General features: G+C 43.8%; 1 protein-coding gene across 6 annotated transcripts in view; it reads right to left on the reverse strand.

Annotated features, from left to right (window-relative positions):
* The window catches only part of SLC11A2 (solute carrier family 11 member 2), a 71,241-nt gene that overhangs the window by 16,973 nt on the left and 40,063 nt on the right, over positions 1 to 14,205 (reverse strand). For all 6 annotated transcript variants that reach the window (XM_054442828.2, XM_054442830.2, XM_054442831.2 and 3 more), the window contains 8 exons: positions 13,916 to 13,987; positions 11,715 to 11,863; positions 8,560 to 8,685; positions 8,037 to 8,156; positions 3,546 to 3,652; positions 2,576 to 2,646; positions 2,405 to 2,472; positions 42 to 197 (listed from right to left, as the gene is read on the reverse strand). In XM_054442828.2, the coding sequence (XP_054298803.1) occupies positions 42 to 197; positions 2,405 to 2,472; positions 2,576 to 2,646; positions 3,546 to 3,652; positions 8,037 to 8,156; positions 8,560 to 8,685; positions 11,715 to 11,863; positions 13,916 to 13,987 (869 nt within the window). The remainder of the gene's footprint in view (positions 1 to 41; positions 198 to 2,404; positions 2,473 to 2,575; positions 2,647 to 3,545; positions 3,653 to 8,036; positions 8,157 to 8,559; positions 8,686 to 11,714; positions 11,864 to 13,915; positions 13,988 to 14,205) is intronic.

Here is a 14,205-nt window from a genome sequence, read left to right on the forward strand (position 1 = left end):
TGAACTGTCTAGGAGGTGAAGGAGATAAGGGCCTTGCTCACCTTGACTAAGGCAGAATGCAGGTACATGTTGTGTGGCATGATGACAGCTCCCACGATGCCCACAGCCTGTTCAATCTGTGGAGTGCGACAGCCTGAACAGGATGGTACGAACATGCCCTTGAGTACCTGGCTCTGGCTGGGTTTCACTGTAACATACTACATACCAACATAACAATGATTAGCCTTTACAGGAACGTGAAACAGGGGAGTAACATAGTACTAGGGAACAGTTAGCATCCTTTATCCCTTACAATCCCTTCTTCTTTCTTTATTTTTATATTTTTTGAGATAGGATCTTGCTCTGTCACCCAGGCTGGAATGCAGTGGCGTGATCACAGCTCACTGAAACCTCAATCTCCCAAGTTCAAGCAATCTTCCCACCTCAGCCACCCAAAGTGCTGGGATTACAGGCCACCACACCTGGCCACAATCTTTTCTTCTGCCACTACCTAAGATAATGAGGAATATAGAATCATCATAGGACCAAGCAACATAAGGGGCTTACTACCAGGGGCCAGAGGATTCAAGACTGAGTATCCGGATAGTTTACAACACATCTTAGATATATGAAACAGATGTGCATGATACATAATTTCTAAAGAAAGGGCTGGGTGCGGTGGCTCACGCCTATAATCCCAGCACTTTGGGAGACCAAGGCAGGTGGATTGTTTGAGCCCAGGAATTCAAGAACAGCCTGGCAACACAACAAAACCTTATCTCTACAAAAATTACCTCGGTGTGGTGGTGCATACCTATAGTACTAGCTACTAGGGAGGCTGAGGTGGAAGGATCACTTGAGCCCAGGAGGTGAGCTGAGATCATGCCACTGAACTCCAGCATAGGCAATAGTGTGAGACTGTCTCAAAAAAAAAAAAAAAAAAAGGCCAGGCACGGTGGCTCACGCCTGTAATCCTAGCACTTCCGCAGGCCAAGGTGGGTTGATCACCTGAGGTCAGGAGTTCAAGACCAGCCTGGCAAACATAGTGAAACCTCATCTCTATGAAAAATACAAAAATTAACCAGGCATGGTGGTGGGCACCTGTAATCCCAGCTACGTGGGAGGCTGAGGCAGGAGAATCGCTTGAACCTGGGGGTGAAGTTGCAGTGACCCGAGATCGCGCCACTGCACTCCAGCCTGGGCGAAAGAGAGAGACTCCATCTCAAAAAAAAAAAAAAAAAAAGAAAAGAAAAGAAAAAAGAAAAAGCTGCTAAGGGACTTGTGGTTATTAGTAATTCCTATGAGATAGGCTCAAAAATATGCAACCAGGGCCAGGCACGGTGGCTCACATCTGAAATCCTAGCAATTTGGGAGGCCAAGATGGGCAGATCACTTGAGGTCAGCAGTTCAAGACCAGCCTGGCCAACATAGAGAAACCCCATCTCTACTAAAAATACAAAAAGTTAGCCAGGCATGGTGGTACACGCCAATAATCCCAGCTACTTGGGAGGCTGAGGCACAAGAACCACTTGAACCTGGGAGGTGGAGGTTGCAGTGAGCCAAGATCATACCCACTGCACTCTAGCCTGCATGACAGAGCAACACTCTGGCTCAAAAATAAATAAATAAAAATCTAAAAATTAAAAAATATAGAATCAATTTTTATTATCCATACTTACCATACTTCTGTTCACCCATGTTCATTTAAAAATCACTTGCTGTTTGCCACTAGTATGTGTGTAATGAGAGACTCATCCTTAAACACTCTCATATCTACTCTTCCCCGGTTCAGTATTTCTCTTGGAAGCCTTAGGCCAAGAGGCATAATTGACCCATAGATTACATATATTTTTTAAAGTTCAGCCAGACCAGTAAGCAGAAATCAGTTTATAAGAATTGTACAAAGAAAGGTGCTAGTACTGCAAATAATGTTAGTGACTCTAAGGAGTTTCCGGGTTGGGGCACAAACCAGGAAATATCCAGTATATTTCATATAATTCATTAACTGTTTTAATATTGGGAAAGTTCAAGCTGCAATTAATATAAACCAGGATGAGCAAAAGCAGAACTCCTCTAAGTTAACAGCCAAGAATAACCCTGCAACCCCCTCCTTAATTAACCCTATCCATGGCTGTTCTGTTGTCAGATGGTCAACTTGGGACCAAGGAATCTAGTCCGGAAAGTCCTAAAATATCTAGTCATTTTAAACCTGGGAGTCCCTGCAGGCCTTTCTGCATGCTAATCTTTGCTATGGATCATATTCCTTTAAAATTGGCCCAGGAAAAAATTGGCTTTTTGTTGATACACCCACTATAAGTGAACCATACTAGCATTATTACTGTCTTTTATAATAAAAGGCTAAAAAAAAAAAAAAAAACCACAAAAACTTATTTTAAGAAGCTAATGAATACCCTGTACCACTTGCCTCATATCCAAATGTTAGGGCCATAATAGTGATGAGAAAGCCAAAAAATGCTTCTAGCTTCCGCAAGCCTAAAGGAAAAAAGGCAGCAGTGAGCTCAGAGAAGGTAGACTTCCCCATCTGCCACATGACACAGAGCAGCTCCTTTGACCCTCCCATTCCCACTCTCCTTACCATATTTGTCCAAGAAGAGAAATACAAAAGTATCTGCAATGGTGATGAGAACGCCACCCCACAGAGGAACCCTAGGTCAGAGATGAGATATGGAAGTCACAGAGACGGAAAGGAAACATTGAAAAACACTCTCTTCCCAACAGCTCTCCAGATAAAGAACACTTGGAGAAGCTAGGACTTGAGGGAGGAGGGACAATGGCAGAAAACCAGGCCTTGGGTAAAGTAGGGTAACAGCATCAACTTAATTACATTCATTTAAACTTTGATTGAGAGTCCACTATGTCACTCTTAGGATACAAAGCTGAAAAGTTTGGGTCTTACCCTCATGGAGTTAGACAGACAGAATTTTATAGGATTAGACAGATAGTATCCAGTGGGGGCTGGGTGTAGTGGCTCACACCTGTAATACCAGCACTTTGGGAGGCTGAGGCAGGCATTCCTAGACCTGAGGTCAGGAGTTAGAGACCAGCCTGGCCAACATGGTGAAACCCCGTCTCTACTAAAAATACAAAAATTAGCTGGACATGGTGGCAGGTGCCTGTAATCCCAGCTACTCAGGAGACTGAGGCACAAGAATTGCTTGAACCTGGGAGGCGGAGGTTGCAGTGAGCCGAGATCATACCACTGCACTCCAGCCTGGGTGACAGAGAAAGACTCTGTCTCAAAAAATAAATAAATAAATAAAATTTAAAAAAAAAGATAATATCTAGTGGGATAAAACGACATACAAATCAATAATTGCGATATAAAACACCACATATTCTAATAAAGGTAAGCATAACCCACCATGGGAAATGGAAGATGTAGAGTCTACATCTACCAGGGGAGAAGAAATTGTTTCCAGAAAGGTTCCACAGAAGAAATAACAATTGAGTTGAGTCTTCAAAATTAAAAATGAATTGGGTTTTTGTTTTATCTCTGCTTGGAAATCCAGCAAACACTGATTAATTTCTAGAGGAAAACCCCTCACCTTCCTACAGACAGAAGATTGATGGCAATGGCTGAGCCAATGACTTCTTGCATATCTGAGCCGATGATAGCCAACTCCACCATCAGCCACAGGATGACTCGTGGGACCTAAACACCAAACAGTAGAAAGACATGGTTCTGATTAATCATTTCTAAAAAATTCCTCCACAATTTGGCATTCACATTTTGGCACTAAACCATAAACGGTCCTTTATAAGCCTCCAGACTAGAGAAGAAATACCAGAACGTGCCTCCACTTGGCCGATCACTGCACTGTGGCTCTCACTTGGAGAAGGAAAAGTGTGCTACCATGTGGTAGAGCCTGTGAACGAAGGTCAAGGCAGTAATTGATCTTACTTTTTTCTTTTTCCTTTCTACTTGAGAAGAATATAATTACCATTTACTAATTTCCACTTAATTTCCTAAAAACAATCCTAAAAATTTTAGAGGAGAATAAGGATGCTAATACGGTCCAAATATGGGTCAAGAAAGAATATTAAATGATTGCAGAAGAACATATCTATCCTGACCATAGCTGGGAAGACAAAACAAACATGAAAAGGTTGGGGTCAGGCCAGGCACGGTGGCTCACACCTGCAATCCCAGCACTTTGGGAGGCTGAGGCAGGTGGATCACCTGAGGTCAGGGTTCAAGATCAGCCTGGCCAACATGGCGAAACCCCGTCTCTACTAAAAATACAAAAATTAGCTGGGCATGGTGGCACATGCCTGTAATCCCAGCTACTCGGGGGGCTGAGGCAGGAGAACCGCTTGAACCTGGGAGGCAAAGGTTGCAGTGAGCCGAGATTGCGCCACTGCACTCCAGCCTGGACAACAAAGCGAGACTCCATCTCAAAAAAAAAAAAAAAAAAAAAGGTTGGGGTGGACCAGGCACAGTGGCTCATGCCTGTAATCTCAGCACTTTGGGATGCCAAGGTAGATCCCTTAAGCCCAGGAGTTTGAGACCAGCCTGGGCAACATGGCAAAACCCCATCTCTACAAAAAGTATAAAAATTGGGAGCAAAATGATAAGAACTTATGAACACACAGACAGAAACAACAGACACTGGGGTCTACTTGATGGGGGAGGGTGGAAGGAGAGAGAGAAGCAGAAAAGGTAACTATTGTGTATTGGGCTTAATATCGGGGTGATGTAATAATATGTAGAACAAACCCCCATGACACGTGTTTATCTATGTAACAAACCTTCACATGTGACTGCTCTGCCTACAGAATAGCCTTTCTTTATTCCTTTACGTTCTTAATAAACTTGCTTTCACAAAAAAAAAAAAGAAAGAAAAAAAAACCTTCACATGTATCCATCTCCAAACTTAAAATAAAAATTAAAGGAAAAAAAAAAGTACAAAAGTATTCAGGCCTGATGGCATATGCCTGTAGTCCCAACTACTTGGGAGGCTGAGGCAGGAGGACAGCCTGAGCCCCAGTGGTCAAGGCTGCAGTGAGCTATGATCATGCCACTGCACTCCAGAGTGGGCAACAGACAGAGCAAGACTGTCTCAACAAACCACCACCACAACAACAGAAAAGGTTGGAGTCACCTTTAATGTAATAATAATGCCCAGGTATGCAAAAGGACTCAAGGGAAGATGGTTGGAACTGGGTGGCATATAACAAAGTCAGAAACTTACCTGGCCAAACAATACAGCTGAAAATCAAATTTAGTTATGCTGACTCACTGAAGCCAGAAAAAAACACCTCCAGATAGCTAGCATCCAAAAACTTTGTCAGGTCACCCATGGTAGCTCCCACCTATAATCCCTGAACTTTGGGAGGCAGAGGTGGGAGGATTACTTGAGCCCAGGAGTTCAAGCCCAGCCTGGGCAACATGGCAAAACCCTGTCTCTACAAAAAATTTTAAAAATAGCTGGGTATCATGGTGCACGCCTGTGGTCCCAGCTATTCAAGACACAGAGGTAGCAAGGCTGCTTGCGCCTGGGAGGTCAAGGGTATAGTGAGCCATGATTGTGCCACTGAACTCTAGTCTGGGTAATAGAGCAAGATCCTATCTCAAAAAAACAACAGGCCAGGCACAGTATCTCACATCTGTAATCCCAGCACTTTGAGAGGCTGAGGCAAGTGGATCACTTGAGGTCTGGAGTTTGAGATCAGCCTGGCCAACATGGTAAAACCCTGTCTCTACTAAAAATACAAAAATTAGCTGGGTATGGTGGTGCGCACCTGTAATCCCAGCTACTCAGGAAGCTGAGACAGGAGAATCGCTTGAACCTGGGAGGTTGAGGTTACAGTAAGCCAAGATCACACCACTGTACCCGAGCCTGGGTGACAAAGTGAGACTTGGTCTCAAAAAAAAAAAAAAAAAAAGCAGGGCCAGGCGCAGTAGCTCACGCCTGTAATCCCAGCATTTTGGGAGGCCAAGACGGGCAGATCACAAGGTCAGGAGTTTGAGACCAGCCTGGCCAACATAGTGAAACCTCATCTCTACTAAAAATACAAAAATTGGCCAGGCGTGGTGGTGCACGCCTGTAGTCCCAGCTACTCAGGAGGCTGAGGCAGGAGAATAGCTTGAACCCGAGAGGCAGATGTTGTGGTGAGCTGAGATCACGCCACTGCACTCCAGGCTGGGCAACAGAGCGAGACTCCATCTCAAAAATACCAAAACAAGGCCAAGCGCAGTGGCTCACGTCTGTAATCCCAGCACTTTGGAAGGCTGAGGTGGGCGGATCACAAGGTCAGGAGTCCGAGACCAGCCTGGCCAACATGGTGAAACCCCGTCTCTACTAAAAATACAAAAATTAGCCAGGCATGGTGGCAGGCACCTGTAATCCCAGCTACTCGGGACGCTGAGGCAGGAGAATCGCTTGAAACCGAAGGCAGAAGTTGCAGTGAGCTGAGATCACGCCACTGCACTCCAGCCTGGGTGAAAGAGTGAAACTCCATCTCAAAAAAACAAACAAACAAACAAACAAAAAAGCAGGCTAGGCACGGTGGCTCATGCCTGTAATCCCAGCACTTTGGGAGGCCAAGGCTGGCAGATCACCTAAGGCCAGGAGTTCAAGACCAGCCTGACCAACATGGTGAAACCTCATCTCTACTAAAAATACAAAAATTAGCCAGGCATGGTGGCATGTGCCTGTAATCCAAGCTAGTCAGGAGGCTGAGGCAGGAGAATCACTGGAATTGCTTCACTGCAAGAGGCAGAGGCTGCAGTGAGCCGAGATCACACCACTGAACTCCAGCCTGGGCAACAGAGTGAGATTCTGTCTCAAAAAAAAAAAAAAAAAAAAAAATATATATATATATATATATATATATATATATATATATAAAATTATTATTACAAAATAAGTAACTATTAACAGGTATGAAGAAAGAGAAGCTAGGCTTGGTGCAGTGGCTCATGCCTGTTGTCCCAGAACTTTGAGAAGCTGTGGTGGGAGGACTGCCTGAGCCCAGGAGTTTGAGACCAGCCTAGACAACATAGCAATACCTCATCTCCACAAAAAAAAAAAAAAAAAATTTTAATTAGCTGGGTGTGGTCATGCTCGCCTGCAGTCCCAGCTACTTGGGAGGCTGAGGTAGAAGAATCGCTTGAGCCTGGGAGGTCAAGGCTGCAGTGAGCCACGATCACATCACTGTCGCCATGGGTGACAGAGTGAAACTCCATCTCAAAAAATAAAAAGAAAGAAAGAAAAAGAAGCTAGAAGGATTATAAATTACCAAGGTTTTGTTTTTTAAAAATTTTATGGGTACATAGTAGGTGTATATATTATGGGGCATATGGGATATTTTGATGTAGGCATAAAATGTGTAATAATCACATCAGAGTAAATGGGGATATTATCAAGATTTTTTTATTTTTTTGAAAAGCAGATAAGGATACTTTTTGCTCACACCCAGGAAAAGAAACAAAACAAAAGACAAAGGTAAGTTAAAAATATCTTCCAGACATAGTGTTCATTCTTGCCTTAGGCAACGGTAAGAAAGGCCCAAAATGTCCAGAAGAAGCTGCAGAGGACAGTGTAGCTCCCGGGGGGAGGGGAAACTGAAAAATAATTATTAGCAAATCCAAAGATCCTGCTACATATAGTTTGTAGTAAAAGGAAAAAAAATTACTTTTTCAAAGTGATGGCAAAGTGAAACAAAAAAAGAACATATATAAAATGCAAACTGATGGAGTAACGTGGAGGTATGAATAAAAGTGCTCAGAGAGAGTATCCTCCTCCCCTTGGGCTGGGCATTGCTAGACACTGGAAGCCAGAGTGAATGGTAACACAGTTTTTCTAAGAAAACCTTCTAGGAAATGCGAGTCTCAAGTTAGATTTTGAAGGAGGGGGAAAACATGGACTGGCAGCAGGAGGAGCTACAGTATTTCCGTTGGTACCATCCGTCTTCAGGGCCACTGACCCCCAAGTCCTTGACTGTCTCACTACAGAATGAGGCCAGCACATACTGCCAGACACACAGATTCCTATGGCATGGGTGAGAGACAAACAGGACAATACATTGCTCACCTTGGGATACTGACGGTGACATACTTCAGCAAGATGCAGCCCAGTGACCACTCCCAGTCTAGCTGCAAGCCGCTGGAGCAGCAGCCCCACAAGGGTGGCCAACAGAAGGATCCAGAGCAACTAAGAAGAACAAAATCTCCTGTAACACTCATTGAACAACTGAGTTTTTGTTTGTTTGTTTGTTCAGTTGTTTGGCAACATGAGTGGTAAATGCTGAATTCAGAAAAGAGCCCAGGTCAAGAATCAAATGACTTGAGTTCTATAACAGATTTTGCACATGACCTGCTAAGTCACCTTGTACCTTTCTGAGCCTCAGTTTCTCCTATATGTAGTTTCTCCTTTGTTCAAGGAAACTATGTGGATAAAAATAAGACCAAATGGAAAGTACTTTACACATAAGAGCCACTGCCAATGAAGTATCTGCATGTAGCCCCTGAGGCTACTATCCAACATGCAGGGCGGAGAAAAGGATGTGAGAGTGTATTGTGTGCTTAAAAGGACAGGGGTAGGACTAGATGTTCACCTTAAATCCAGCCACTGCTCCAGACTGCAAATCGGATTCAATATTTCCTGGATCCAGGTAGGCAATGCTCATTAGAAAGCCTGGTCCGGTGAAAGCCCAGAGTTTACGAAAGCTAAAACAAGAGTACTGTACAAGAGAGGAAAAGAGATTAAACTGAACATCACCATTGAACTACTGATATAATTGATCTGTTATCACATATGAAGCAACAAAATCCAGCCTCACAAGAAAAAAGGATTTACTATGTCAGATATTGCATGTGTCCAAGTTTCACTTCCATCTTACCCACTTTTTATTAAGAAGCCGGCCACTGCTCTGTCCAAGTCAAAGCCCTTCCCTTACCCGCAGGTTCCATCAGCCTCTTATTCTAAAACCAGAATAACAGTATCAGTACCTCTGTGCCCAAACACTTCCCAAAAAGGACAAGAGCCACCATTTTAAAAAGGAAACAAGCCAGGTGTGGTGCTGTGTGGTGTGTGCCTATAGTCCAACTACTCGGGACACTGAGGAGAGCAAACAAAAATAAAATTCTAAGCTCCCCCAACCAACTGAATGGATCCTCTTGTTGACCAAGGGCATTCCAAAGAAAACCTGAAAAACTAGTTCAGGCCATGATGGGAGGAAGGGGTCAGACAAACCTCATTATACCCCCTTCCCTTTGGAATTCAGACAAAAATGACCAGCATTAAAACAGAGATCTTGGCCAGGCACAGTGGTTCACACATGTAATCCCAGCACTTTGGGAGGCCGAGGCGGGCGGATCACCTGAGGTTGGGAGTTCGAGGCCAGTCTGACCAACATGGAGAAACCCTGTCTCTACTAAAAATACAAAATTAGGTGGGCGTAATGGCACATGCCTGTAATCCCAGCTACTCGGGAGGCTGAGGCAGGAGAATCACTTGCACGCGGGAGGAGGAGGTTGTGGTGAGCCAGGATTGCACCATTGTACTCTAGCCTGGGTGACAAGAGTGAAACTCCATCTCAAAAACAAACAAACAAACAAAAACCAGAGATCTTAAAACTGACAAAACAGATTCCTTGTAGCAATAACATGCCAAATTCCAACCTGACTCTAGCATAGCATCACATGACAGATAACAGGCCCTGAAAGAAATCAAAGTATTTTACTCCAAGATGTATTTATTTGTATATTTTGAAATGACCCTGCAAAGCTGTCTCTTATGAGCAAAACCTAGAATATGTAGAGAATCTCCTTCCCTTTTCAGGTCTTTTCCTGATCCAGGAGAGAATTAACTAGGAGTCTGGTACCTTTTTAAGTCTGATAAAAGACATTTACATCTATTTTCTCTGAAGCTTGTTACCTAGAGGCTTCACCTACATAATAAAAATCTTGGTCTTCACAACCCCTCATTTTAGACACTCCATAGCCCCTCATTTTAGACCTGGTCTTTAGAAAATAACTCTTTCAACCAATTTCTTTTTTTATTTATTTTTATTTTTGTAGAGACGGGGTTTTGCCATGTTGCCCAGGCTGGTCTTGAACTCCTGGGCTTAAGCAATCCTCCCACTTCAGCCTCCAAAGTACCTGGGACCACAGGTGTGCACCACCACACCCAACTAATTTTATTTTATTTTTTCACTTGGAGACAAGGTCTCATCACGTTGCCCAAGCTGGTTGGTCTCGAACTCCTGGGCTCAAGTAATCCACCCGCCTCAGCCTCCCAAAGTGCTGGGATTACATGCATGATCCACTGCACCCAGCCTCAATCAATTTCCAATCAGAAAATCTTTAAATCCACCTTTGACCTGAAAGGTGCCCCCTCCCCACTTCAAGTTGTCCCACCTTTCCTGATGGAACCAATATACATCTTACATATATTGGCTGATGTCTGCCTGTAACTTCTGACTCCTAAAACGTATAAAATCAAGCTGTATCCCAACCACCTTGGGCACATGTTCTCGGGACTTCCTGGGGCTGTGTCACGGGCCTTGGTCACTCATATTTGGCTCAGAATAAACCTCTTTAAACATTTTACAGAGTTTGACTCTTTTTTGTTTGTTTGTTTGTTTTGAGACAGAGTCTCACTCTGTCGCTCAGGCCGGAGTGCAGTGGCGCGATCTTGGCTCACTGCAGCCTCTGCCTCCCAGGTTCAAGTGATTCTCCTGCCTCAGTCTCCCAAGTAGCTGGGATTACAGGCACCCACCACTACGCCCAGCTAACTTTTGTATCTTTAGTAAAGACAGGGTTTCACCATGTTAATCAAGCTGGTCTTGAACTCCTAACCTCAGGTGATCTGCCCGTCTCGGCCTCCCAAAGTGCTGGGATTACAGGTGTGAGCCACTGCGCCCAGCCTGTTTTGTTTTGGTTTTCGTTTTTGTGAGGAGGTCTCATTCTGTTACCCAAAGTGGAGTGCCATCGCATGATCTTGGCTCACTGCAACTTCTGCCTCCTGGGCTCAAGTGATCCTCCCACCTCAGCCTCCCGAGTAGCTGGGACTACAGGTGCATACCACCATGCCCAGCTAATTTTTGTATTTGTTGTAGAGACAGGGTTTCGCCATATTGGCCAGGCTGGTCTTGAACTCCTGGGCTCAAGTGATCCTCCTGCCTTAGCCTCCCAAAGTGCTGGGGTTACAGGTGTGAGCCTGGGCAGCCAGAGTTTGACTCTTTTTCATCAACAAACAAGAGGAAGGACAGCTTGAGGCCAGGAGTTCAAGACCAGCCTGGGCAACATAGTGAGGCCCTGTCTCTAAAAATAAAAATAAAAATAATGAGCCTGGCATGGTGGCATGCCATCTATAGTCCCAGCTACTGGGGAGGCTGAAGTGGGAGAATCACTTGACCCCAGGAATTCAAGGCTACAGTGGGCTATGGTTGTGCACTGGAGCCTAGATGACAGAGCAAGACCCTGTCTGTAAAAAAGATAGATAGATAGACAGATAGATAGATAGATAGATAGATAGATAGATAGATAGATGGATAGACAGACAGACAGATAGACAGAGATAGATAGATATAGATAGGTGTGTGTGTGTGTGTGTGTGTGTGTATGTGTATATATATATATATACAGTCTTCAGAGATTGCCAGCCAAAATTAGACCTGAGGCTGCTGAACTTGAGCCATCCAGCAGATCTTTCACTCACAGGTTTTCCCCAGACAATAGTGTTCTCCTCCAAGGACCTGATACTAACCTCCTCCTCAGGAATGGAGATCTTCTCATTAAAGTAAGTGGCGAAGTACTCCTCTGAGTCCCCAGGGGACTGTGGAAGAGAGGGATTACTATAGGCAGGGTTGATGGTACCAAGACTGGCAGACTCCCCATGATCTCCAGAAACACTGTCTGAATTAACAGATTTGAAAATAAATTAGTAAAAAATGAACAAAATACACTAACAATTCATCCTTAGTATACTGAAATTAAAGTTTAATATCTAAATGCACAAGAGACCAACCTGACTCTAGCTCAATTTATTTTGAATAGTTTATTTTTAATGTACATTTTAGAATAAGTAATACATTCACATGGTTAAAAATTCAGGAAGTAAAAAACTTAGCCTACACTAAAAAAGTTATCTCCCTCCCCCTCCCCCCGTCACTCAATTCTCTAGATCAGTTTTAACTCACAATGGTTTTCCTACTTCCACACTTCTACTCCTACTTGGGAATTTTTAGAGCCATTTCATTTTCCTCTAAAAACACTGACATATGGGCTCAAAATATTACATTCCCAGACCAGCTCCTGGTAACCTAAAATCCTAGCTTTTAAAAGAAAAGAACTAGGCCCGTCTAGCGAAATGTCCTCCCCACCTCCTATATTTGGTAGGACTTACTCAAAGAATCGACCTTGGACATTATACCTCCGTCAGACTTTTCAAAAAATGTGCAAGTTACAAAATCCTGCCACAGTTCAGGCTAAACTCTGAAGCTGCAGCAAAACTGCCAAGCAGGAACCCTTTGTACTCTGACTAAGGCTTGCAGTAAAGTGCCGCTGGTCACGGGGTACTGGCACCCTCGTGATGGCAGGGCTCATCTCAGACTGATATCAGCGTTTCCCTGAGTTCTGCATTTTGCAGTCAATCTTAAATACTGGGAAGCAGAAGGTCTGGGAGAAAAGGGATACCCTGCCAGAAATACACAGAGCCTAGTTTGCTTCAGCCATCAAATGGCTATTTTGAATCACAAAGCTCTAATCTCTGTGTTTCCAATAAATCCTTACAACCTCTAATTTAAACAAATAAGAGCTTTCTTTCCATAGGGAGCTGACTCATATCATCTTAATTAAGCAAATTTGAATTACTGAAGAAATTTATAGAAAAGGAACAGGAATTCCAAAGAAGCTCAGATTTAGGAAGGAATAGTCAAAGCACTCAAGAAGCTCCAATCAAATACAGAGCGTAAGGTACTCGCCCTGTGTTTTACTGCTCCATACACATCTGAAACACCAGGAAGCATCATGAGCAGCCAAAACACTCCAGAGGTTTTTATCCTGGGTCTGGGAATAACATTGCCCTTGCAAGCATTACTGCCAGAAACCAAATTTCAGCTAACCTTGGCTCAACTCAGAATTGTAAAAAAGATATGAAGCAGGTCTCTGGTTAAAAATCTGTTTTCAGGGCCGGGCACAGTGGCTCACACCTGTAATCCCAGCATTTTGGGAGGCCGAGACGGGTGGATCACCTGAGGTCAGGAGTTCAAGACCAGCATGACCAACATAGCAAAACCCCATCTCTACTAAAAATACAAAAACATTAGCCGGGTGTGGTGGCAGGTGCCTGTAATTCCAGGTGCTTGTGATGCTGAGGCAGAAGAATCCCTTGAACCTGGGAGGCGGAGGTTGCAGTGAGCCGAGACCATGCCACTGAACACTAGCCTAGGCAACTACAGCAAAACTCCGCCTCGAAAAAAAAAAAAAAAAACCATTCTGTTTTCAGGATGGGCGCGGTAGCTCATGCTTGTAATCCCAGCACTTTGGGAGGCTGAGACGGGCAGATCACTTGAGGTCAGGCATTTGAAAACAGCCTGGCCAACATGGCGAAATCCTGTCTCTACTAAAAATACAAAAATTAGCCGGGCATCGTGGCGTGTGCCTTTAGTCCCAGCTACTCGGGAGGCTGAAGCAGGAGAATCACTTGAACCCAGGAGGCGGAGGTTGCAGTGAGCCGAGATTGTGCCACTGTACTCCAACCTGGGCGACAGAATGAGACTCCACCTCAAAAAAAAAAAAAAATCCATTTTCATTTACAGCCTAAGTCACCAGATGGTGACTTTTGAATGGAGTTGTTAGAATAGATGATGATAGATGATGACAAGAGGAAAAATATGATAAATTTCTGTTACCAACATCAACCTAATTACAAATAAAATTAGACAATAACACAAAGCGGTAAATTACCATCTGACATCTTCTGTTCAGGACCCAGCACCATGGTGGATACCTGAGTGGCTGAGTTCTTAGAATATGATTCTGGAAAGGAGAAAAGTGAGGGAGAAGAATTAGCAAGAACAAACTAACAAGTTCAGAACCAGCAGTTTGTTACTCTGTATGACTGAATCCTTACTATGAAAAGAGTAATTCTTCTACTGAATTAGGTAACCTTGAAAATAATTAGTTTTCAGAATATGACTGACAGATATTTAACAAAAAAAGAAAAGTCTTAGTCAAGATTTTGCTGGCAAGACTTC

Source organism: Pongo pygmaeus, chromosome 10, assembly GCF_028885625.2.
Source record: "Pongo pygmaeus isolate AG05252 chromosome 10, NHGRI_mPonPyg2-v2.0_pri, whole genome shotgun sequence".
Classification (NCBI taxonomy): domain Eukaryota; kingdom Metazoa; phylum Chordata; class Mammalia; order Primates; family Hominidae; genus Pongo; species Pongo pygmaeus.